General features: G+C 37.4%; 1 protein-coding gene across 2 annotated transcripts in view; it reads right to left on the bottom strand.

Moving 5' to 3' along the window:
* The window catches only part of adcy1b (adenylate cyclase 1b), a 100,338-nt gene that overhangs the window by 50,169 nt on the left and 22,719 nt on the right, over positions 1-27,450 (bottom strand). For both annotated transcript variants that reach the window (XM_051697471.1, XM_051697470.1), the window contains exons 3-5: positions 14,619-14,768; positions 13,905-14,023; positions 4,146-4,257 (exon numbers count right to left, since the gene is read on the bottom strand). In XM_051697471.1, the coding sequence (XP_051553431.1) occupies positions 4,146-4,257; positions 13,905-14,023; positions 14,619-14,768 (381 nt within the window). The remainder of the gene's footprint in view (positions 1-4,145; positions 4,258-13,904; positions 14,024-14,618; positions 14,769-27,450) is intronic.

The raw sequence follows: 27,450 nt of genomic DNA, 5'->3' as shown, positions 1-27,450 counted from the left end.
GGATGTTGATAATATAGCAATTCTGCTGCAGAGCGATGACATCTCAGATAATTTCCTTGTCTCTTGTATAATGCGCTTAGCTAAGGTCACTCAATCTTCATTGCATTATCGATCAGGTAGGACTATTCTTTCAACTAATCAAATCAGCTTCACTAATAATCTTCCAGATCTGTCTCAAATACACAGTATGTGAAACAGTTAAGAACTTGATGTATTCACAGAAAATATGGATACAATCTTCTCTCCCGCCTTCGATTAAAGAAATTTAAAGAGAAAATCCCCCATGGTACAATGATTATACTCGTGCTCTTCAGAGAGTAGCTTGGAAAATGGAACGCAAGGGGTAGAGTTCAAAATTAGACATATTTTGCAGTGCATGGAATGACAGTGTCCTAGCTCCAGACAGGCTCTAAAAGCTGCCAGGTCTGCATATTTGAACTCATAGAAAATAACCACAACAATCCTATGTTTTTATCATTACAGTGGCTATATTGACAAGAAACAAAGCTTCAACCGAAACAGATATTCGATCGTAGCACAGTAGTAATAACTTTATGAATTTCTTTATTGATAAAATTGAAACCATCAGAAACAAAATTACAATTATGCAACGTCGCCCACAGCACCTTAGAAGACAGTGTCTCATAGTATTCCCTACAAGCAACTTCAGTCCTTCTCTGTTATAGGTCAAGAAGAGCTAACAAAACTTATTAAAACATCAAAAGCTACAGCATGTACAGTATGTTAGACCCCATATCTACTAAGCTCCTGAAAGAGGTGTTTCCTGTAATCTTAGCCCCTTTTCTTAATATTATTAACTCCTCCATAACCTTAGAGCATGTCCCAAGAAATTTTAAGCAGGCAGTTATCAAACCCCTTATCAAGAAACCACAGTTTGATCCTGGAGAGTTTGCGAATTAAAGACTGATTTCAAATCTCCTATTTGTTGAAAATACTAGAAAAGGTAGTGTCTTCCTAACCATTGTTATCATATCAAATGGTATCTGAAAATACAGAGAGTGCACTTATCAGTTACAAATGACTTTCTCTCATCATCTGATCATGGCTGCATTTAGATCTTAGTGCTGCTTTCGACACCACAGATCACAACATTGTCTTAGATAGGCATTAGCTTGGTTTAGGCCCTATTTATCTGACCGCTACCACTTTGCTTGTGTAAACGAGGAAATCTCAGATCAACCTAAAGTTAAGTATGGAGTGCCACAGTAATCAGTTATAGGGTCTCTACTTTTCTCTTTAAATACATTATGCTTCCCCTGGGATACATTATCAGAAACCATGGAATTAATTTTCACTGTTACTGCGATAATACCCAAATGTATATTTCCATGAAACCTGATAAAATTTCCCAATTCTCCAAGTTGGCGGAGTGTATCAATGATGTCAAAGATTGGATGACTAGAAATTTCCTTCTACACAATTCTGACCAATTGAGAGCTGCTAAAATATAATTTGACTCTCGATAGACGTAGAAGACGTCATCTGTTGGTGTTATATTTGATAGCAATCTGTCCTTTGAAAATCACATTTCCAATGTTTGTAGAACAGCATTCTTCCACCTCAGAAATATTGCTAAGCTATGACACATGCTCTTTGTTTCTGATGCTGAAATGTAATTAATTCGTTTATGACAAACTGCAGCTAATGCAAGCCAGACATCACTTCAGTCTACGATGATGGACTTCACAGAGGATAACTGCTGCCAACTCCAACCGTAAAACATGGGATACTTCACATGCCACTGCCTGAACCTTGGACGTCACCGGAAATGAACTGCCACAAGCTTCCAGCCAGACAGCGATGCCCCTCACTGACCTCTGCCTACATCATTCTGGTCATAGGATGGACTACAATCTCTAAAATGCAATACAAAGACAATAAATAAATTGGCAACCAAAGCCTTCATCAGCCAAATTATGAAGGACACAAGGATGCATCTACGTGCACTTCCGCAATTTTTTCTTTTTTTAAGGCATAATCTACAATCATTTTTTTTTTTTTTTTTTTTTTATCAAACCAAAGAACGAAGACTTTAAGACACTACATACATTACAGCTTCAATTTCTTTTAAAGTATAACTTTCTGTAAAGCTGCTTTAAAAGGATGCATGTTGTGAAAAGCGCTATACAAATAAAAATGACGACTATTTTGGCTGCTGCCTGCAATTCTTCACACCCAAATTTGAAAGTTCATCTTACACACAACACACACAGCAGACTAATTGCATAATACTAGTTCTAATTTTACAGAACATTCCCCTCTCCCCCATTCTACTAAATGGCAGCAAGTACTCAGAAAGAGAAATTATATTATAACAAAGAAGAATGATTAAAAGTCGTTAGCAGTGGCTGAGGGCATTCTATGAGGAAAGAAAGAGGAACCAGGGGCACACACAGTACACACACACAAGATACTGTAAATCCAGGGGCATAACTTATCACATTCCAATACAATATACAAATCTGAAATGCAGGTGGCGCACTAACGCACCATATGCTAGTGGAAGGCCACCAGAATTCGGAATTCCAATTTATAAACTAGTGTAGAAATCTTCAACTACGATTTCGCTGAGATGCAGGCGCGTTACGTCACACAAACAAGTCGGCACCCAGGGAGATATACATAGTTAGTGATAATGCAAGGACAGATGTACACATTTTTTTACATTTTACTCCCTTTTGATCATCGTACACCAGTAGCACAATGCTAGCGTTGTAGCACTGTTTATCAAGTGGGTTGCTAGGAGATGTCTCTGGTGACAGTTGGAACAGCTGCTAAGCTAACGGGAGTGTTGCAGTTTTGTTTCCTTTAACATCATCTTCCAGGCATCTGGCAATGGAATGCCTTTATGGTCTGAGATTGGATATCGGAGAAGGAATATCCCACATCCGAATTTGAATGGAACGCAGCATTAGTCTATTTTGTGATCCCACGCACCTTTGCCTCAGTTTTATTGAATATCTCGGCCTCTGAGTGGACTAGACACTTAATTTAGATGTTGCTAGAAAGCTGAGATCCTCCAGATATATATTATTCTATCATCAATAGTTGAGAAGATCTTTTGCAAATTATTTGCTTATCATGATTTTTCTACTGGCCTGCATATTTTGTTCTGGACATCTGTGACATAGACAACTGTATTTACCCATCAAGCTCACAGTCATGTAGAAAATGTCTCATTTTGAAGAAAACAGCCTATAGTAAGACCTGAAATAAGAGTTTGCAGCTTAGAGCTTACAGAAGCAGTGATCGAAGCAGATATTATAATTTCTTTTCTTTGTTGTTTTACAGAGATCATATTTTACTTCTTGATTCTTTGATAATCACTCCAACTGTGCGCCGGGCCCGCAGAGTGTAGCATGTTAACCGATTAATAACCATAAATAAAGGCACTCCTTCGGGCATTTCCTTTTCTCTACTTCCATTCTGCAATCTCCCGTTAGCTTTGTGCTATTCTGGTTTACAGTTGGAATTCGGATTTTCTGCACTATTAATGTTGTTGGCTACTTTGTAATAAATGAAATGTTATGCCTTATGTTTCTCCTCATTTATAAATAGTTTTTGATAAAGGAATCTGCTAAATGAATAAATGTAAGTGTAAACTGCAGAGTCTACTCCACACTGCTGTTACTAAAAAGCATTTCCAGAGAATGTTCCCCTGCAAGACTTTCTGAAGCTGGAAAAAAAACATGTTAGTGTAATCCCTGGATTAAAGGATTTCATAGGCACATGCGAATTCAAGTAATTGTGCCTAGATTACACTTAAATCAGATACATGTAAGTGTTTACAGTATTTGAAAGGATTGCAAATTAAAGAGAATGAAAATACTTTGTGGCATATAACCTTCACAATAAAAACCTACCTTTACATAAACCTAATTAACATCACAAAGCTAATGATGACAGACATTTAACCAGTGTGTGTGCTAGAAAGAGCAAAACACAGTATACTGTATAGTCAAGACACATGGCCAACACCTTTCTAATTTCACGTATACCACATTTTAATGAATATATAACTTGGATAACTTTGCCACCTGTCCTCCTGTTGCTATTGTAGCGGTGTGAAGTTACTGTAGCAACAGAAATAGACCAATCATAAGAGAGTTTGAGGTGTGACTCACCGTGGCCAACTCATCAAACTTGCCGAAGAGCTCATTAAGCAGTTTCACCAACTCCTGAGCCGTGCACTGTGATGCCAGACTCGTGAAGCCCACTATATCCGCAAACAGGATGCTAGAAAAGAGAGGAAGGGGAGTATTTAATAATTACAGTATCTAAATATTGATTATTATTATTCACACTTTCCATGTATAGGATAAAAAAACAGGGCATAAAACACTAAGTCAGAGATTTGCCCTTTTTCAACAAATGGAGAGGAAAAGGAGACGATTAACCTTTAGAAAAAAAGATTTCATCCTACTCAAACTCAAATATTTTATGATGTTCACCATTTTTCAACCCTGTTGCTACAATTTATGATGTACTATACAGAGTTTAAATTCCCTATGTTTACACAAAATTTACACAATATAATTATTTTTTTAATAAATACGTAAATATGTAACAGGGCTGCAAGTAACAGGGTGGCAGATTTAACCCAAATTAAGCAATCACTTAGTAGGGGTTAGCTAGTCTGGGACAGAACGTATGTATTTAGTTATTGATAAACATATGTTTCCCATAAGTTAAGAAAATCTTTTAACTTAAACCAACATTTGTAACGGGGATGAATTTTTTAGCTTGACAAATACCATCTAGCCTAATATTTGTGTAAAAATGTATAATGTTACTTCCTGGGTGACACAGTTTTATGGACTGTTCAGTCCCATCCAGATGTTGTCAAATTATTGCATATCAGGTGGCAGAAAATTTGAGCTATGGTGTGTTTACAGTTAATGCACAGAGGGATTATAGCTTGTATCTGTCCACCTGCATCTTTACTTGAAATAACATGACAGAGAGAATTCATATGGGGCTAATGCCAAACACTGAGCAAAAACAGGTGAGATGTGCTAGATGGGTTATTCCTGATATGCAGTACACTTTCATGCCCTCATCATATATGTCTTAATAATATATTAGATAAAATATTAAACTCCCAATTTTGTCAAGATGGAAATCATTAGTTTCTTTTATCATAATCTAACACTTAAGTGATCACAGGAGTGAAAGTTAATTAATTTCACTACTTTAAGTGGATGTTGTCACTTTTGCTGCTCATGTCTAAAATAACTGGTGATTTAACTGGTGATCTATTTGCTTTCCTTTGTCTAATCAAATGAGAACTTTTCCTTCTCAGAACTATTATTTTCATCTGTAATCAATTTTAGTTGTTTTTTTTCACCAATGTCCCCAACATCACTTCTCCCTCCGCCTGACCGTTAATTACAGTTGAAGTCAGAAGTTTATATACAATTAGGTTGAAGTCATTAAAACTACCCAAAAAGTTTGACCCAAGTTAAACAATTTAAAGACAATGCTACCAAATAGTAACAAAGTGCAAGTAAACTTCTGACCCACTGGGAATGTGATGAAAGAAATAAAAGCTGAAATAAATCACTCTCTACTATTATTCTGACATTTCACATTCTTTAAATAAAGTAGTGGTCCTAACTGACTTGTATGTATTTGACTAAGGTGTATATAAACTTCTGATTTCAACTGTATGTAAATGAAGCTCACACCTGAAAATCACTGGAAAAATCAGCTACTGTGGTGCCAGTTAAAGACATCAAATCTGAATCGGCACTATTCCTTCAGATGAAAAAGCTGAAACTCCAGTCTTGCTGGTTCTTTTGAATCCATCAAGGACACTCTGTTAATAAATCTGGAACCAATAAAACATCCCCGTTTCACCCACTGTCAATAACTGATGATGATATACTGTATGTACATACACCAGCAGTCCAGAAACACATTAACACTGACGTACATATACATCTGGACTGTGACCTGACATTTCTCAAACACAACCACGCAAACACTCTGAGAAAGAGGAGTTTGAGCGTCCCGTGGCGTATGTGTGTGTGCTGTAGAACACTGTGGCTAAAATGCCATTTTGTCATATCGCAGATGTCAGCATAAGATGGGTGTGATAAATTCAGTTTGCTGTGAATATTTTAAAAGCAAGTCCATCTGTGACATGAAAACAAGGGGAGAGACCATTTCACTAAACACCAGAGATTCTCAAGCACATAACCAATGTAGAGAATACTGGATGATACATCAATTCAGGCCTTTTAGGGAAGAGTAACTTGAAAACATGATATTTTGTTATCACAAACTAGTACACTTCATCAAACAATTAATTCAGATTTGATCACATTACACCATACAACCATGATCAGCCTGATCTTATGAAAACTACTTGGCAAAATGTTTGCAAAATTTAATTATGTTGTTTATTACAGTTCTGAGGTGAAATGTCCACTGTGTGGCACTAAAGCTGAGTTAAATGTTCTCCCAAACAGATGAGGTTTTTAAGGTTAATGCTCAAACAATTTTTAAATCAACAAAACCAACCTCCCTACCCTAAACCTAAACCTACCGATAGCATCATACAAAGCAAATGTGAGTTGAAAACACAATTTATGAAGCAACCAAATCATATTGTGGCACTTTCGGTTCACGTGTTGACTCACGTGCTCTTTAAGACACGCATGCAGTCCTTTACATCGCAAGTGCAATGCTTGATCAGTTGAACTAACACGCAATTTGATTGCACTCGAACAAGCTTGTAAATGTAGTTGGTGAAGTAATGCAAATGTTAAAATATATCACCTTACAAATTATGTGCTATGGTAATCAGTGTTGGTGTAATCTGATTACAATGTAATCAGTTACTGTAATCGAATACATTAAGTCAAAAAGTAGTGTACAGGCCTTTTCACATTGTTCGTTCCATACAAGCTTTTGAATGGCAACAATGCATTCCTATGGCGCTATTCACATCGAGTCCGACAAATCTTCCGCCGACAATCCAAAGTTTTTTTTTTTGCTTTTTTTTTTTTACAGAAAGTGGTCAGATTTTTTTTCTTCAGAATGCAATGAAAACTGACGGAACAATGAGATAAGAGCTTTTTGAAATTTTTCCAGAGTCATTGCAGCTGCTCAATCCAGCGCGTTGGTGGCGCCAATCAACTGGCAAACACCGGCACTGGACGTGCAGCTGGTAAATTATATGCTTAAAAATAGTTGCAGTTCATGAACGATGAGCCTTTGTACTGCAAACATAAACCTGGTCTGTTTCTTAAAGTCTGCTTGTGGTGTTTTGTCTTTATGTACATTATTTAATATGTAACATATATCAAAGTGCCTGTTATATTCTCATGGCATTAAAAATACCAGCGAGGTCTGGCAATTTGTTTGCACTAAGCTCGTAGTAAAATCCCATAAAAAGACTCTTTAAATGCAATACTTTACTGCAGATAAACTGTTATTTTTATTGCAAGGATAATATAACCAAGTATTGCAATAATTTAAATAAAGACTGTGAGCCAATGTTTTCTTATATTTTTAATATTATGCATCATATTTTATAATATACCTGTCTCTCAACATACATTATTCCACTTGTATTAATATCACTGTACCTTGTGTTATATTACCCAGGCATTATAAAAAGAGAATATGGTTCAGTGGAGTATACTCATAGCAAAATACATGTGCAAATACATATCCAACAATGCTCTTTTCTCATCTCATTTGCATAAGCACAGGTAATATACTCCTAAAAATGCATCAACACCATGAAAAGAACATAATGAAACAGTTATACCAAATAAGGTAAATAAATGCTTTAACAGCATTCAATATATTAATCTCTAACAGTTGAAGGTGTGACCAGGAGACTGGTATAAATGTTTGTAGAACAGCAACAGCGCCGCCTACTGTACAGGGGTGAAGAAGTTTTTCATTACATTTTTTATGGACTCGGTATTAATAGACCTTCTGTCAGAGGTTCGTCTCGCAAAATTGTCACAGATTTGACGTGAACAGGCCTTAACACATTACATTTTAAATTCTTGTAATCAAATTACAATTACCAACTTTCAATTTAGGTATTACGTTTCAGTACATTACTTTGTTTACACTTCAAAAATAATACTTGCACATTTGTGCATGTTCATACTGTATGTACGTCCGTTTGTGTTTTTGTGACAGTTGAAAGGTGTGCAACACAATGGAAGAAAACAAGGAAAAACTAATATTGTCTGTGAAAAGTCTTTTAGAAAGTAACAAAGTAAATAGTAATGTGATAAATTTTTCTATGAAGTAATCAGTAAAGTTACCTCATTAAAATTTTTAGAGAAGTAAGCTGTTGTGGATTACTTTTTGAGTAACTTACCCAACACTGATAGTCATTCACTATAGTAAAAACACTACTTTAGAAAACTAGTACTACTAAAAACTGTTGTTAGCATTACACTGATTACTCCCTACTATTGTTTCAAAATAGTATATAAAACAGTCTGCATTATACAACAATAAGCATTTTAAACAGTAGTAGGTCATCTGGGTATTCCAGACATACAGACAATTCACATACTGCGTACAGTACACATACAGTATACTGCAGTAATGTAGTATGGTATGCTGTTATGAACATACTGAAGTGCCCAAGTACATGACGGAAACTGCAGAAGAAGCTTCATGGATCTGACTGCACAGAAGGGTGGCAAGAGAAAAACACAAATCATATCTCATCTGGTTTCCAATCCAATCCACATCAAGACCAAAACCTTTGAAAAAACTGATGGAGAAAAAAATGCAATCGACATTGTGATGATTCATCTTTCAATACAACAACCACGCAAAACACAGTTTCACTGATGGAGCAGTGGCAACTATATAGAACCTGGCCGACAGTTACTGTAACTCTGCTTTATAAATATCTCTGGCAGCCTGTAGACTGAAGGGAAAGCTCTGTGTGTCCATCTTTAAGCACTGTGAGCATTACGCAAGAGTCTTCATTGTCCATTGCAGTAAATCCCTGCAGCGGTTTGATCTGAAGGCAAGTAAAGCCTGCGCGTCTCAATAGTTCACCAGCACAGAAAGATGAGCGATATAGAGGGAAATACAGTATATACTCTAGGGGTCTGCAACCTATGGCACCATGGGTTGCATGCAAAGTGGTAATCGATGGCAGGCAAGCAACAGTGAGTGAGAGGATTTTGTATTTTATTTATATGAAGTCCCTTGCACCTGCATGCCAATCTACATCGTAATCCTTCCTCACAATCATGCTGCGGGTTTTATGTAGTTATGAGCTATTAAATTTAGATAAAACTGCGATAGTCAACAGAAGAGCAACCGCTTCACTTTCATTGAGTCAGCTAAGTAAAATTGTCTGCTTTGAGTCAGCTGCACTACGGAAAACTTTTCATTGTGAGAACCCATTTTGGGTTAAACGTTTCCAAATGTCAAGAGCTTTGTTCAAAGAATTGTGTGCCAAGGTCGGACATTTCGTTGGGCCAGTCACATCAAGCAATCGCACACTCATATCATGTGCACAAATGGTCAAAGCATGTCATCGTTTTGTGAATGAACTGTTTCCATTACCTTAATGCACATTTTAACTAATGCCAAACTCTAGAAAATCCACCTCTGCCTAACACACTAAATTTAAAGCGGATTTTGAGAGTTCATTCCCATATCAAGCGTTTCCATTCAGCATTTATTATGCACAATTTAAAAATTTTTATACAAATAGTTGGACTGAAACCCAACTGGTGTTTAAAAACATAATAAAAGCAAGCAGCATACAATTTCTGACCTTTTTAGCATACATAAATCCTGCATATTTACGGACCTGCATACTGGAGACGCTCCTCACATTGGCACTAATGAACATTAACAAAGACTTTGGAATAAACAGAGCGAGTTCTAAATTAATTTGTTGTGTCAGGGACCAGGAGGTTGAACTTTTCACTGTAAGGTAGGCATTGGTTTCTTACTTTAATCAGAAATGTAAGTCTATGTTGCTTTTAGTAATGTGATCAATATTGTAATGACAGGACAATTGACAGATCTTGCGCATACAAATTATGGTGCAAATGAACTGTCAATTTAAGAGGTTTAAATGCAAGTGTAGGCTATCATAAAAATAATTTAAATTAAAACTAAAATATTAAAAATTAAATTTAAATCAAAATGCTTGAATTAAGAAAGCATAATGTAAACAAATATCTGCTGGGTTTCAAATACGAGTAATGATAAAAAAAAAAAAAAAAGAATTGTCTTCTGCGTACTATGGATCAGAATCAGGATGTGAGACAAAAGAAAAGACCATAAAAGTTTAATCCATTATTTGTGTGTATTGCATGTTGAGTAATGTATCGTTACAGTACGTGCAAGTATGCTGAGCAGTTTAGTAAAATTCACTCACATGATGATCAGTAGCACATAACCAGAAGTGCATCCACCTAGAACAGTAGTCCCACCACAAAAGGAGGATTTCGAAAACTTTACAGCTACAAATAAAACACATTTTGTATTGAAGAATTCATTCATTTCTGTTGTTCCACCCTCTGGTACACTTTCCCCATTGATTATAATTGGTGTCATTTACTTTAGAAGCATCGCTTGCGTAGAGTGTAGATAGGCTGGAAGGCACTACTTTGACTGAATCAATAAAATCAATACAGTTTTAAATATAATCTGTTATGACCCATGTTTTAAAATGCAGCTTTACTTGAATAACTTGAGTGTTCATGAGTGTTTTGTGTTTTACACCATGTTTTAACATACGTAGTTCACGCATGTAGTGGACGGTCACAGTAGCCTTCGCACTAATTTAAAATCAAACCCACACAGTCGACAATCAGATTCCACCAATGTTTTATGGTTAAATAACTGAAATTCTCATTGACACTTCATACACTCTCTGATGTCAGATTTAATTTCTACTTCACAATCTCAGGCAAATTATTCTCCAGGTCCTCCTCTCATTTCATTGAACTCTGAGGGCATCTTAACCTACTTTGAGAATGAAACGATGGCAGCGTCAGTGCTTCACCTCCACCAGAACTCAACACTCCTGTAGTATTGCGTATTATTAAATCTATCACCGATGAGAAAGTATTACAGTTCATTACAATGATGATGCAATAACTTCCGTACCCGTCTGAGACATCTCACAAGAACTATCCTTAATCAGTCATATATCCACAAAGTCAACATGAAACAGTGTTCACAGCCCATTATACAAACATATTCTGGCATATTTCAGAGTGAAACCAGACAGCAGTCACAAGGACTTGATTTCATCCATGAAAAATTATTGGGTGGTGAAAACTGGTGGAGCATATGACAAGTTGTCGGAAAATATGAAGGCTTGGTGATGTCAGCCAAAAAAAGAAAAGTCGTTCCAAAAGCAGAGCAAGTTACTACATTTTGATACAAGATTATGAAGACAAGCATTTTCCTCTTTAGAGAAGGTACACTGATGAACTGTTCATCAGTGTTGCTCTGCCTGCAATAAACCACAGCATTTTTATTTCCTTAACAACACACACAGCATTCAACACTGCAGCTTTCAAAATCACAATGATGATTTCAGTCAGTCAAAACGGATGAATACAAGCTTCTTTTTAGTGGAAACTAAAGATGCCTAATAAATACTCACAATGCAGTGGTGTACATATGACTAAGAGTTCAATACAATTAAAGGGGGATGTAACAGACAAAATTAAATAAATATATCAATATTTAAACATAGTATCGGAAATGTGACATGAAATATGCCTTGAAATCAAAACATGCTATGAAATGTAAGTCACACATGAAGGTTGCGAGAGCAGGGCTAACACCAATGGTTGTGTTCCTCTGAAAAAAAAAAAAAATTATAATTTTAAGAACATTGATGAACGATTCATAACTTTAAAACATGTACTTTTCGCCCTGTTCCACACTTCTACTATAGCACATGATTTGTAAGGAGTGATAGAGCATTGCACTTGTGATACAAAGGACCAGGGGAAACATGTGAGTCCAAAGTGTCATAGAAGCGCCAAAAATTACGTTGAGGCTTTAGCAATTGCATTTTTTATGTCACATTTGTTTTTCTGACACTATTTAGGTTTAAGGTTGAGGGTAGGGGGGTCAGTTTTGTTGATTTAAAACTTGATAGAGCATGAACCTTAAAAACCATTCACATCTGGGGTGCGTTTCCTGTACAACGATGCAACTCACTCATGCTTAACCACCATAGTATGATGCATAGTTGGAGACATTAACTAGCTAGTCAAGATTGTTTTCTGAAACTGTAGTAACTGTCACACATCCATCGTTCGTATCACGTTGGTTCAACAACATAGAGCAGTCGTTAATGACATTACACAGGGGGTGGAGTAATAACTTCTGCGAATATTAAATATAAAATCTCAGTTTACACGTATACCAGAAAGCCGTTTAATGCGAGAAAGCTGCTGAAGAAAGGAAAGCTCTGCGTAATGCGACAGATACATACGCTGCAAGAGATGGGTTTGCCTCTACATTACACTTTGGGGTTCCCCTAAAGCACTTGAGCACATGCGCGCTCTTCAAAAACATATACAGCACTTATGCGTTAACATGAACACATAAAAAAATATATTGAAGCCTCAAAGTCAAATGATGTCCATACAGCAAACTAACAAGAAACTATGCTACAGGTAAAGAGCTATAGTTCCAACCTCACAACTTTGCCATGCTGTATGCAAATGTTCATCAGAACTACGGTTTCGGGAAACACCAAATAGTTTAACTATGTTGGTAACGATGGAACTTGCGACCATAGTTGGCTAACGATGATTTTGGGAAATGTAGCCCTTCTTGAGAGAACATTTCTTTTGCTTTTAGTGCCATACAGTGGACATTTCACATCAGAACTGCCGCGATGCGTGTCAAGAACCATGTAATATAATTTTGCAAAGAGGGTTTTACAGTGCAGTGCATCAGGTGATGGAAAGTGAATATTTTCTGATTGATGCAGCATGGCTGTGCTAGGCATCAATGACATTTTGAAGGAGTTAGTTCATAAAATACTTTTCACTGCATATGACAAGAAAGCATCTGAAGATGATCAATGTAATGCCACTTGGATTTAGTTCTCTGCCAGAAACTGCCTTTCATGTGTTTGACCCTAACCCACTGAAATTAAATGTGTTCGTCTGGCAAATCACAAAGCAACTTTTATAACATGGATTTTTAAAGACTATACTATATACTATTGAATGACAAAAATCCCAAATTCAGCCTACAAATTATTAAATTATAGTTGTCTCTGCATATTGAGCGGCAATAAAAGAAAGTATTTTAACATCGAAAAATGTAAACATCACCTTTCTCCTGTTTGTGGCCCCCACAAACAGGAGAAAACAGGCTCAGTCAAGCTCAAGTGCACACTAAAACATATCTATTTAGCTGTGACTAATACATTTTAAGGATTATTTGCACTTTGTTTCAGTACAGTACCTCTGAAGTCCACAGACTGAAAACAACTGATCTACTGTGACATCTGTGAATCAGTCATTCTTGCTTGAGATAAACAGTGCTAAGTCCATCAAAGCCTTGAGATACTACATTAGGACGGTTTAACCCAAGAATGCATATGTAACTTCACCCCCATTCAATGCATATGTGGGTAAAAAAAAAAAACTCAGGTGAAATCTGGTGAAAAAAATGTTCAACTAAAATGTTAAAAAAAAGTCACTTTACATGATAGAAGACACCTTAAATGAGGAATACCTGGAGTAGCAGATCAAAAGACCACTTCATATAACAATGTCCTAAAAACTACACGCAAGGACATTTTTGACCCACATATGCACAGCTTACACACAGCTGCTCAGAAACAAAATGCTGGACTAAAAAGCATAAGCTGTCACCTGCAGTCTTACCTTACGTTGTCATGCCGTTGGATGTAAATCTTGTGAAAGATCCTCTCTGGCGGTTTAAGAAAATCTTCCTTCATTTCCATTGCAACATTCCTCGGCAACAGACTCATCAAGAGACGCTCCTGTGTATGTGGAAGATGGGTTTGCATGTTGTATTTATTGAGTGTTGATGGGAGAGACATGATACGAGAGCGATAAAGGAGAGTGTTGGTTTTTATCTTTAAAGGAGACGTGTATCATTTCTGTGCCACTAGTGTCACCCAACGGAACCAAAAAAATAATTATCATTTTCAAACAGGTTTCTTGAACACTGTCTATGTTGCCATTGGTTGGTTACAAACAGAGAGCCCCACCCCAAACTCAGGTCACTGGTTGAGTCAAGAGCAGTGATTTCATAGTACCACAGAGTTTCAACTTTTCTGTGAAATCTACCTTTGAAATGGCATACTAATAGTTGACTCTGGTATACAAGAAATTACATTACATTTACATTTATGCATTTGGCAGATGCTACAGGAAGCCGATTGTTTTAACATCCAAAAAATGAAACACTTCAACTGTAAAATGTATTTTTTCTCAATTTTAATATTACAATATTTACAACAAGACTCTTTATTAATTAATATTATAATTATATGCAAATTAAGTTTGTTATTTTTTTATAGACAGTATTTATTGATTATTGTTATATAATAAGATATAATGCAAGGTTAGTGCCTGTTTCTCGTTCTCGTCCTCCATATGCAGTCTCTCCTCAATGCAGTTTCTGGCCTGTAGAAAAGCTTTCCTCTGCGCTCGCTCCGTCAGGATCCGCACAAACAGACCCGACAGATTCATACCAGTGAAGAGCACTGTGTTCGCAACCAGCTGTCACACACACACAAACACACACACAAACATTTTAAATTAAATGAAAAGTGTAACATCACAAAGGAAACTAAATATTAAACAGTATTTAATTATTACATTACAAGTGAAAATTACGTAAGCCTATTTTTTATTTACATTTCCGCTTTTCTGAGAGAAAGACATTGGGTTTCATTCACTGACTGTGTGTACACAATTATTTGTGCATAAAACCTGTGGGTAAATTTTAACACTGAAATGATTAATAAAAAATTCTCACTGACATTTTTCTAAATTTAGGATAAAATAAGACTGACTTCCTCATTTAACATTCAACCGTCACTCTATTTTAAACAGCAGCACACATTCATGTCTGAGCCTGAACCTTTATTTCCTCGACCAAAGCAGTTGAAATCGGTGGTGTGGGAATACTTCAGTTGTTAAAGACCTACGAGGCACCATCAATGTTTCTCAGTTACCCAGTTCGTAAGGTTTGTTTCAAGAAAGCGTCGTCTCAGGCAGGAAACACTTCAAACCTAAGCCACCATCTCCGTGAGCATCATCCCACAGAATTTATGGAGAGGAATGTAAGTGAAAATACATTAGGCCTATATATAATAATAAATTCTAGACCTTCTTTTAAAAAACACCAGATTTTTACATGTACAGTTTTACATGATTTGCAATGAGACATTGGTAGGCTTTTTAGGTAGACTAATGAAATGTTTGTGCTTTCTGACACTCACTAATGCAGCAAACGGATTTAAGCGCCTATATGCATTTTGTTTGTTTGTTTGTTTTTGCTAAATTAAATTTTATAAATCTTAAAATAAGAATTCAAAAATTATGATTGACAGCATGGCATACAATTAAATTGCATAAGGGAATGTCTTTTTTTCTAATCTACATTTAGCTATGTAAGGGAAAATGTAAAATCAGTTGGTTGTTATCCTAAAATAAACCCATAAAGGCTGATCAAGACCCCGAACACCCTATCTGGGTTTATTTTGCGATAACATCCAGCTGACTGTACATTTTGCTGCTTATTACATGGCTACTAAACAAATAAATGGACATAAAAGATTGATTTGCTTTGAAATTATGTAAGCAGTCATAAATCGCTGAACAGATGAAATCCACCTCTGGTTTGTGTCGGAGTTCAGTTGATGTTTTTTTTTTCATACAAGTAATGGCCATCTGACTGCTCATTATGCATCTTATTAAGACTACTTGCCAAATACATAAATAAAGGGATGTGAAACATTGATTTGACTTGAAATAGTTTTATTAGCTTACTTGTCGAGATCGCACAGTGATCCGAGAAGCAGGAAAAATGACTCGCAATACCTGGATGACCGGTCAGATACGTCTTAATCCCCAGATATGTGGTTGTCAGAGATATCAGACCAGTAAATGGCACCACTGACCAATCAGAATAGAGTATTCCAGAGCGCCATGTAATATAAAACTAACCATTAAACTGCTAATATTAGCAGTTTCCTGTACCTAAATACCGTGATACTGTAATACCGTGGCATTTTTGTGATGGTATCATACCAAAAAACCTCATACGGTAACATCCCTATAACAGACAGAGCTACAGTCATAACAAACAAGGCCACAGTCATAACAGACAAAGTCACAGTAATAACAGACAGGAGCACATTCATAACAGACTTAAGCTGGGTTTCCATCCTATTTTTATGCGCATTTTGAAATTGCGCATAAGTAATCCTGAATGAAAACGCTTGATATGCTAATAAACTTTCTAAATTTGCATAAAAATGTAATGCGCTAGGAGGAGGTCAATTTTCTAGAGTTTCGCATTAGTTAAAATGTGCATTAAGATGATTATGTTTATTCGCAAAACAATGACATATTTTGACCATACATGCATGTGTTATGAGTGTGCGATAGCTTGACGTGACTGGCCCAACGAAAAGTCCGACCTTGGTACACAATTCTTTGAACACAGAGTTCGACTTTCGGAAGTGTTTAACCCACAGACTTCACAGGAAGTGAGTCCTCACAATCCACCAGAACAGTTTTGAGAGCGGGCACCATTAGGAATGCGGAGACTGGCGGCGTATGGGCATCACACCTATTTCAGCCCCATTACATCAGCTATTACACCTATTCTGCAACGTCTCCTGGCAGCATTTAATAAAATGAGGTACAATTGCTCCAATGCTGTAAATAAAAGGGAGGACATTCAGCTGCTCCATCATGACAAGGCAAGATCCCTCAAGTTAATGCGCATTACGGATGGAAACGTACAATGATTCATATTTTCTTAAGTCCATTTTTTTTTTTAAATGTGCTTAAAAAAAAAAAAAGTGAAAGATTTCGATGGAAACCCAGCTACTGTCACAATCATAACAGACTGGGTCACATTCACAACAGACAGGATCATACTCATAAAACACAGGGTCACATTCAAAACAGACAGGGTCACAGTCATAGATAGAGTCATGGTCATAACAGACAGGGTCACAGTAAAAAAAGACAGGACTACAGTCATAAAATACATGATCACAGTCATAACAGATAGGCTCTTGTCATTACAGACAGAGACAATGTCATAAAAGACAAAGTCACAGTCATAACTAGTGGTCGACCGATATGGATTTTTTAATGGCCGATGCAGACATCAAGAGAGCAGGGTGGCTGATAGGCCGATATATCACAATTTAATATAGTAAATAACATAAACATAAAACTTATTAAAAAAAATTATAAACTCTTATTTAGCACTATACTCAATTTCACACAAAACTTTGTAAAAAAAGAATCTAAAAAAAATAATATTGTATTTTAAATGGTAGATAGCAGTTTCTTCTGATTTCTGTTTAGTCATCAAATTTTAGTCATTATTTGCACATGAAGAAATTGTTAATATAGTAGGATGAAGGAAACAACAGCACACACAGTAGTCCAGCAACCATGGATGGCATGTCCATGTTAGCAATCGCATTTCCTCAAAAAATACTGAATCAAACCATATAGTGCACAGTGAATAAGACATTTACTTATAGCACACGTGACGTGCTTTTACCTTGAAGTTGCACCAGAGACTATTAAGCAGAGATGGGCCACTTGTATTAAAATTAATGGGAGAAATTGGAACGCTCAACCAGGAAGCTCTCGCACCCAACGGTCAACGGATGTAGATAGGAAGTCCCGCCTTACAGGTAAAAGAGCCAATCACCTTTTAGATACAGACATCACTTGTCAATCAACTCGAGAACGTTCATGCGCATTAGCTATAAAAGCTGGGAAAATGTATTTTTTTTTAGCATAATCTGAGGTAAAGAAGCACCATTTAAAATACCAGTGTTGTCAAATTTTACTGTTGATTTGAAATATGTTCTTTGATTGTAATCTTGACCAACCGTTTTGGAGATTTCGGTCTTTCCCCATTTAAGTAGATAGGAGCTGTACTGTCATGACTGGAAATAGCCTGCCGAGAGAGTTCCAAACATGGCCGACAGTGGATTGACTTGCTAGAAAGACTTTGGTTGCACTCACACGCTCGTGCGGATCCAGCGAGCAGTAGCAATATCCTGACAGTTTAAATGGCCTGGATTGCCTGCTTGGATTGTGACCACTGACCATCATGATTTGTGAATCAGAGGAACTGAAGTTTTGATTCTGGCTGATAGAATACGCGCTTCAGAGGAAGATATTAGATGAGCACTCGATGGGAAGAAAACGCTGGATTTTCGTGAGGTTCGTGAATGACATCCGTTTACTGCACTTTATTACCCTCACTCTTATATCTCACACCGGACTGTCATAAATTATATTATTATTATATTATATTCTCTATTAACAACTGACTATCAACCGACAGCTGAATGTCAATACAGTACAATATTGTACATTCTATATATACTATATATACTTTTTTATATATTTTTATTTTGTATTTTTATTGAATAATGTGTATCTATATAGTGCGTATTGTATACTGTACAGTGTATGTTATTATTTGTATATTGTTGAGCGTAATTATGTGTATATCAGATGTTTAAATTGTGTTGTGTTAATTTGATGTTATTGTAAATTGGTACTGTCTCGTCACTGTCACGACTGCTATGTTGATCGGAACTGCACCCAAGAATTTCACACACCATTGCACTTGTGTATATGGCTGTGTGACAATAAAGCGATTTGATTTGATTGATTTTGATTTAAATGAGATATCTGCATATTTGCAAACAGTATATAATACAAGTTTTATTGATGTTTGCCTTTTATCATAAGAAAAGTTAAAAGTGAGGGGGAACTGTTGAGGAGAGGCTGTTAGAATACGAGCTTTAGAGGAAATAAATGAGCACTCCACACTGGATCTGCTCAAGTTGTGAGGTTGGTTTATTACATCTGTTTAAATGAAATATGTGCATATTTGCAGATGATATGATATTATTTTTATTAATATTTGCCTTTTTATCATTAGACAAGACAGAAAAGTTACAGGGAACTGTTGAGAAGAAAGAGGGAGAATGAAAAAGGCGAGCCCTTTAACATTATGAGCTCAAATGCATTTGTTGCGGCTCTGATATGCGGACAGTTTGAATGACACGGTGTTGCACACTGGTCTGTTACTGTAGTAACACGATGGCACGTAACAAGAAAACAAACCGTGACTGGTTGTTTACATATCTCAGTCGCTTCACATGCAAGCAGGTGATTCTCGGCGCCCTCAAGAAACAAATCGGCCAAACGGGACAATTTATCGGACTCTGCGATATATCGGTCGACCACTAGTTATAACAGACATAGTTACAGTCATTACAGACAGAGTAACAGTCAAAACAGATGGGGTCACAGTCATAACAGACAGGATTACATTCAAAACAGACATTCACCTTCATAACAGACAGAATCACAATCAAAACAGACAAGGTCACAGTTACAATAGACAGAGTCACAGTCATACTAGACAGAGTCACAGTCATACCAGACAGTGTCACAGTCATACCAGACAAGATCACATTCATAACAGACAGAGTCAAATTCATAACAGAAAGTGTCAAAAGTATAACAGAAAGGGTCACAGTAATAAAAGACATGGTCACGGTCACGGTCAGGGTCACAGTCATAACAGACAGGATCACGACAGGGTCACAGTCATAACAGACAAAGTCATGATCATAACAAACAGTGTCACCAACATAACAAACAGGATCAAAGTCATAACAGAAAGAGTCACAGTCATAACAGACAGGGTCACAGTCGTAAGACAGGATGACGTCAGGGTCATGGTCATAACAGACAGGGTTACAGTCATAACAGATGGGATCACATTCATAACAGGCGGAGTCACAGTCATAACAGAAAGGGTCACTGTTATAACAGACAGAGTCATGGTCATAACAGACAGGTCCACATTCATAACAGACAAAGTCACAGTCATAACAGACAAGATCACAGGTACAACAGACAAAGTCATAGTCACAACAGACAGAGTCACAGTCATAACACACTAGGGATGTGGAAAAAAAACTATTGTTACAAATCTTGATTCTTGAAACAAACGATTTTAAAATCATCTCACTGATGAAAAATCGATTTCTAATTGAATTTTAAAAAATTACACATTTAGCTTAATATTAATACAATGATTGATAGATAAATATAGGAAGCTATATTTGTGCAGAGTTCAACACTAACAGGTTTTCTCTCTGAGACGTTTCGTCTCTAATCCTTTATGTTCAGTCCTTTAATTCACTGCTGTTGCAGCCATCAAAGCGCCGCTTGTTATTAACTGTTGGACGTCAAATCCTCTGCTTTGGGTAATGTCCCTGTTACTATGCATAATCCACAGGTTTATTTGTGAGGTGTTGTGAAGAGTCATTCTACAGACTCTGTCTGACACAGCTTTAATAAATAGCTTAGCTGTAAAAAGTATCATCAAACTGTTGGATGCCGTGAACTACATGTTGCGCCCTCACAATATTTATAATCTAACAGTTGTGTACTTCTGAATGCGTAGCCGTTCGGCATGTGACTTCAAGCACTCTGATTACTTGAAGCGCGTCATCTGTCTCCAAGATGCGCAAAAGCGCATTGAAGCGCGTCATTCAGAGTCTGATATGCGCATAAGCAGTTTTGTGCTGCTCTGTATTGGAGCTTTTCGTGTTTCTTACTTTTCTTTATTAGTATTGTGGGATGAGGTTATAGTTATTTAGCCTATTTAATTGTTGAATATCTGTTAATTACCCTTTTAAATGGCTGTGTTTTGCATTTATATTTCCCTATGAAACACAACTGATTGACATAATGCAGCCTTATATATGGGATCCTTAACACTGATAAATCGACTAATAGCTCAGACAATGCATTGACTGTCAATTAGTAGTTTTAAATTAGTAGTTTTGCACATCCCTACCTTTTACCTGCAAATTCTGTATTACAAGGTGAAACAAATGTCATTTTAAACACAGCTGTTCTTCAATACACATTTCTTTCCGAGAAAAAGGAGTTAACTCAGCTAAATATATCAAAACATAAAAATCGCAATACTTAAAAAATGCAATACATATCGAATCGGCAAGTAAATATCATTGTAATATTGAATCGGGTGGTCTGTGGCAATTCCCAGCCCTAGCCCTCAAGGTCATTACAGACAGGGTCAAGGTCAAAACAGACAGTATCACATTCATCAGACAGGGTCACGTTCATTACAGACAGAGTCACGGTCATAACAGACAGGACCTCGGTTAAAACAGACAAGATCACAGTCATAACTCATAACAGACACTCACAGTCATAACAGACAGGATCACATTCATAACAGTCATAGTCACAGTCTTAACAGATGGGGACACAGTCATATCAGACAGACTAATGGTCATATAAGACAGGGTCACAGTCATAACTAGGGATGCATTATTTATTGGTGGCCGATACATTATTGGCCGATAACCGGGAAAATCAAAATATTATTATAGCAGCTATAGCGACATTTTCGCAGATAATTTGTTGCGGTTTATTTGCTTGTGGCAGAGAATTTCAGACTGCCTGCGACTTCTCTCCTTCAGGCAGAGACTCAGGCATTCTCAAGCAACAGTGCATGTATGCACACACAGCTTGTGTCAGTGTCAGTGAGAGCCAGGCTGGTGTTGCAAGCTAAACTCAGATCCTTCAGTTAGGATTACAACAACATCTCTGCACCTTGTTGCGTTGCTTTGGGTCCGGTTTTAATCGAGATCATCTACTGTAGGTAACGACATGCCATTTCCCATATTCTGTTTATGTTTAATGGGGCAATAAACGAAACGTATGAATCAATGTATGTTACTTGGGGGCAATCATTTTCGCTCATTACTTCATGAAACATGAACAGAATATGGAGAATAGCACATCAATATTTGCAGCTCAGCATCGCAATTAAAATAAGCCAGTGCATAGATCTTGAAATAATCCTCACAGTGAAGTGAGGTGGCTAAAGACACTAGTTTGTGAGTGAAACTAATGTGCTTGTTTTATTTTACAAGTTGAGACTTGTGACTCATGATTATTCGATCTATCTGATGTTACCCACTCCAATTATGATTGCTGTTCACATTTCATAAGTGATACAATGGAACTGTCACAGATGAGCACTGTAACAAGCGTTTGTGAATGAGACGCGCATGTCCACAATGTGCGCACATACATAACACAAACCAGTGCCGCCAGTCTGGCTGCTAGCATAAATATTACACCATGTATACAGTTCGTTAAATGCTGTTAATTTATCGCCTCATTTAGGTTTAATGCATTATAACAGCTGTTAGAAATTCATTATTCTCTCTCTGTTAGTGATCCATCAGGATTACCATAAATACTCACATGATTGAGCACCATATAATGTATGCAAGTGTTTTGCCATTTATATCTCATTCAAATCAGCATACATCTGTAATATAGGCACATTTCTGGTTTATGTTACATCCGCCAAACCTTAGGCTAAAGAGCAGCAAATGTAAATTCCAAGTTTACATGACACCTATTTTTCAAATGAGAAGCTTTTAATGAATTAGCTAGCAGTTCCATGTTAAAGGATTAAAAATCAAAACTTTTTTGTATTTATTTTTTTTAAATATCCATATTGGTATCGGCCAAAATAAGCAGTGAATTATCGGTTATCATATCGGCCCAGAAATTCCATATAGGTGCTATCAAGTTGTCATCATCCTTTTGTGTTCTGAGACTTGAAGTTTTTCCCCCCAACTACATTTCCCATCATGCACCTTCCAGACATCATCACACACACCTGTTCCCCATTCCCTCTGATCATTGTTCCCAGCTGTTCATTGTAATGTCTTCAGTCCCCATGGGTATATATAGTCCTCTTGTTCTCTTTCCTCTTGTCGGTTCATGTTTGTATGGTTGTGAGTCTACAAGTTATGTTATTTCTCCAGCTTACTGCTGTGACGTATAGTGTTCTTCCTTAGCGAAGTGTTTGTTTCATAATCTTCTCTCGTTTTCTTTGTGAATAAATCTACTGCATCTGGATCCACGCTAAACTTCACTAAACTGAAGCGTGACAGGTGTATCCATAGTCATAATAGATGGGGTCTTCAGTCATAACAATCACAGTCATAACACACAGGATCACATTCATAACTTTAATAATTTTCACAATATAAACGTGATGATTTTGCTGACGATATAAAATTAAGCAATATTGTAAGTATCGTAATGATTTTAATCACCAGTTCAAAGGATTTATTTACAACAAATGTGAGCAGTCACTTTGGATATCTAGAATCCCGGCACCGGCTCGTGAGAGACGACAGAGAAGCGTGTGTGCTGTGGAGTGTTCGTAGAATGAGTGTGTGCATTGTGGAAGTCAGGTGTGAGTGAAGTGAGGGAAGTGAGGTGCAGAATGACGGCCAGCAGCGTAAGATGGTCTAACTCCCGACACACAGGCAAAGACGAGGTATCCTCCGTGTAAACCCAGCTGACAGGCAGCAAACTGGAAGGCAACCACACACCCGACACACGGGCAACCAACAGATACATGAGACAGGACCAACTAGGCAGAGAGAGTGAGGTTAGTTACTTCACACCAAACAACAATCTAGCGAGACATTCAGTCAACACTGAACTACATTTAACATTAAATCAGACAATCCAGCCAAGGACATGACACACGAGGGGAATAATATAGGCATGAACAAACAAGGGGCAGGTGCCGCTCGCAGATAAAGGTTGGCATGATCAGTGTTCCCATGGAAACAATCAGGGTTCCCATGGAAACGCTGATTCCAAGTGCCAGCGTCACCTGAAACAAATGAGGACGAAAACGTCAACATGCTTGGAACAAAACAAACAGAACATGGAGTATGAGTGTCCGGATCCCGACACAGACCAAAATCAAACCAGGCAGAAAGTCAGGATCCAGACACCATGCCCCGGATACGAAACACAAGACAGACAGGGAACGATGATGCCACGGTCCTCGTCAGACAAAAACCCAACCTGACAAGGTGACAGGACCTTGACATCACCGGAGAGCGCACAGCGGTAACTCGCGCACGGTGGTTACCTCACAACCAGACCGGTGTGCTCACACAAAGAACATACACGAAACATGAGACAGACTGGGACGATGATGCTACGGTCCTGTCAGACAGAAACCCAACTTGACAAGGTGACAGGACCGGGAAACTTCCATTATGCATTTTTGAAAAACAATATTAAGATGTAATCAGAGACAATAATATTTTAAAAAATCCTGTTTTAATTAAAAATAGAGCCCGACCGATATGGGATTTTTGAGACGATATCGATTTTAGAGGGGAAAATTCACAGATTACCAATATGGTGGCCGATATAGCTAATTGTTAAGCTGGAATAAAAACAGACCTTTTCTATGTGGATTGTGCACTGATTTTGCACCGATATGACTATGCAAAGGTACTCAGAAGGCTGCTTTCTTAAACAAATATTTTTATCAAATAATATTTGACATTATTTTTATACATTGTCAACAAATTCTAGAAATGAACACTGAGAAAATAAAAGAATAAAAATACAATAAATAGCTAAATAAAAATCAGTACTGTAAGTTTAGTATCAGTCAATGGCTGACCATTTAAATAAAGAATAAATAAAAATACAATAAATAGCTAAATAAACATTAATAGTACTGTTTAGTATCAGTCTAATGCTGATTATTTTAACACTGCCAGTCAATTAGGGGCAGGTTGTAAAACAAGCATTTACACCTGCCAAGTCAAGAGATAAACAGAGGCAGCGGTGTTACACCATATTCTGCTATACAAGTTCAGGGGAAACTTTCAACGGTGGAAAACCAGACTTTTAAATATTACATTTTGTAAATGCAACGACTGGAATTTTTCGGTTGAAGGGGGTACCAAACTGTGAATCCTGAACAAAACAGTTCGGTGAATACATATTTACACATTAGCTTCCACTCAGCTGACCAGGTATGAAAGTAGCTACGTGGTTAGCTAGTTAGCTAAAAGCTCATTGTCACGGAGAGTAAAAAATTTACTTTCCGTCATTGCATCTCACCAACTAGGTAACAACGTAGTGTGAAATCAACACTCAACAGACACAATCCACCACTGCACCATTGTCTGCTAAGCTGCAAAAAGATGCTCTGACAAACTATAGCTGGCTAACATAGCAAACATATGTGATAAACATGAGTGACATGGTTGTCAGGGACAGGGTTAATGTTATATTAGTTATATTGAAAAGGGAAAATGATGGGGTCATTGTGAAATACATACTGGAAAGTTAATAAACAAACTAGTTAGCACCTTACCGTAAACACACCGCTTAACTCTGCACTGTCTGCAGAACCACAATCACCAGAACCACCGTCAGCTCAGCTCTGTAAACAATGGAGTCGGAGCGCGCAATGCTGGACAAACTACGTTATGACCCCAATTCTAAAGCATTGTTTCTGCATTGTGTTCTGAATGTTCTGAAAAAATATTTGTGCATATCAGTAAATAAATACGCAGATACCGATATATCTGTGAAAGGCTAATATCGGCCAACTAATTTAAAATATATCAAATGTATGTACAGGGCTCCAGACAAAAAAAAATTACTTAGGAGCAACTGGTTGCTAAACTGAAACATTAAGGAGCCAAATGGCTGTTTTTAGTAGCCAAATCACTCGATTGAGACTGCTGTTCAGAAACAAGATAGATAGCCAAAGAAAAGGAAGTCAGGTGATTACCCATTCATTGAAGGTTTAATAAACAGTATATATAGTTGACAAGATCAGTTTGCATTCCCTTTTGTCTCATAAATGTTCACAACCCTTTCATAATTTATACAAATATAAGAGATAAAATATTTTTTTTTATTTAGTACTGCTCTTCAGAATCTACATTACAGATATTTACATAAAGTATGGTATGTATATAGTAGTGTGTTTTCTTCTTGAGCATCAATGAATGTTTGAACCTTGTGTAATAGTTGTCCCTCAATTGTCCTACGTGTCAAAAGCTTGATTATATATATATTAAACACAATACAGGACTTTTAATTATAAAGAAGCCCGAAATACAAATGGGAATCTTAGGGTGCTTTCATACTTGGTTCAATTGCTTGAACCGAACCAGAGTTTGTTTCCTCCCCCTCCCGCTGCCCACGTTGGTCTGTGTTCACATCATTTTATTTGTGTCCGAACTGCGGTCCGATTACATAATCAATGTAAGTACAAGCGGCAGCTGTTTACCACTGTAACTAGGTAACAACTCGAAGATGTCACTGAGTTAGGTGCAGTATTAAATTTTATCTCTTTGGATTTACCACAAAAACTGGCCATGCACAAACAATACTTGTGTTTGTCTCTCGCAGATACATTGAATGTGCAAGTATGTGATGAATTAGCGTTTGTCTGCCACGAGCCTGCGGATGCGTTGCAAGAGATGTGAAGAATGTGAGCTGCTCTCTGAAGGCGGTGTATCTGGACACATGCAAGAATGAGAACTGCATTATACCATAATAATTGCTATCGCAAGCCTGCAAAGACGCAAATTATACGTCATCACAAGCGGTTTACTTCCGCAGTTTGGTACGATTGCGTTCATATTAGCAGTGAACCGTACCAGAGTTCAAATGAAACGTACCCCAGACCACCTTTTCAAGCGGACTCGGGTGCGGTTCTCGAGTGAGCACCAGAGTTCAGAAAACAGTGTTCACATTATCCAAACAAACCTAACTTTGATGTTATTCGACCCCGGGTGTGCACCAAAAATGCTAGTGTGAAAGCACCCTTAGGGAATAATTAGAATCTTTGCAGGCTCACGATCGCAATTATGGTATACTGCTGTGGAGCGGGACGTGGTCATTTGTCTGTCACTGGGGAGAGAGGAAGCGGTAAGGGCCATCACCTGGTGATTAATGATGCGTAACACCTGTGTCTCGTTACAGTGATGACGGAGATGGGCTTGAAAAGGCCGCCGAGAGGCCAGTGAGGGAGAGAGAGTCCCAGTCACACAGACCTTACATTCCGTGAAACTAAACGCTGCAAAGCAGCTGAACTTAAATATTTAGGAGTTCATGTTGTCCCTTATGCCTAAAGCTAAAGTAGATACCTTGTTGTGAAGCTGAAGAGTAAATGCCCTGCTGTGAAGCTGAAAAGCCAACAACTGTTTGTTAGACTGGGAAAGACCATTAAAGCTTGATTTACCTGGACTGCCACCCCGCTTCCCGCTTCCTT

Source organism: Myxocyprinus asiaticus, chromosome 5 (genome assembly GCF_019703515.2).
Source record: "Myxocyprinus asiaticus isolate MX2 ecotype Aquarium Trade chromosome 5, UBuf_Myxa_2, whole genome shotgun sequence".
Lineage (NCBI taxonomy): Eukaryota > Metazoa > Chordata > Actinopteri > Cypriniformes > Catostomidae > Myxocyprinus > Myxocyprinus asiaticus.
The sequence above is the reverse complement of the archived record's forward strand: the minus strand, read 5'-3'. Positions and strand labels throughout refer to the sequence as shown.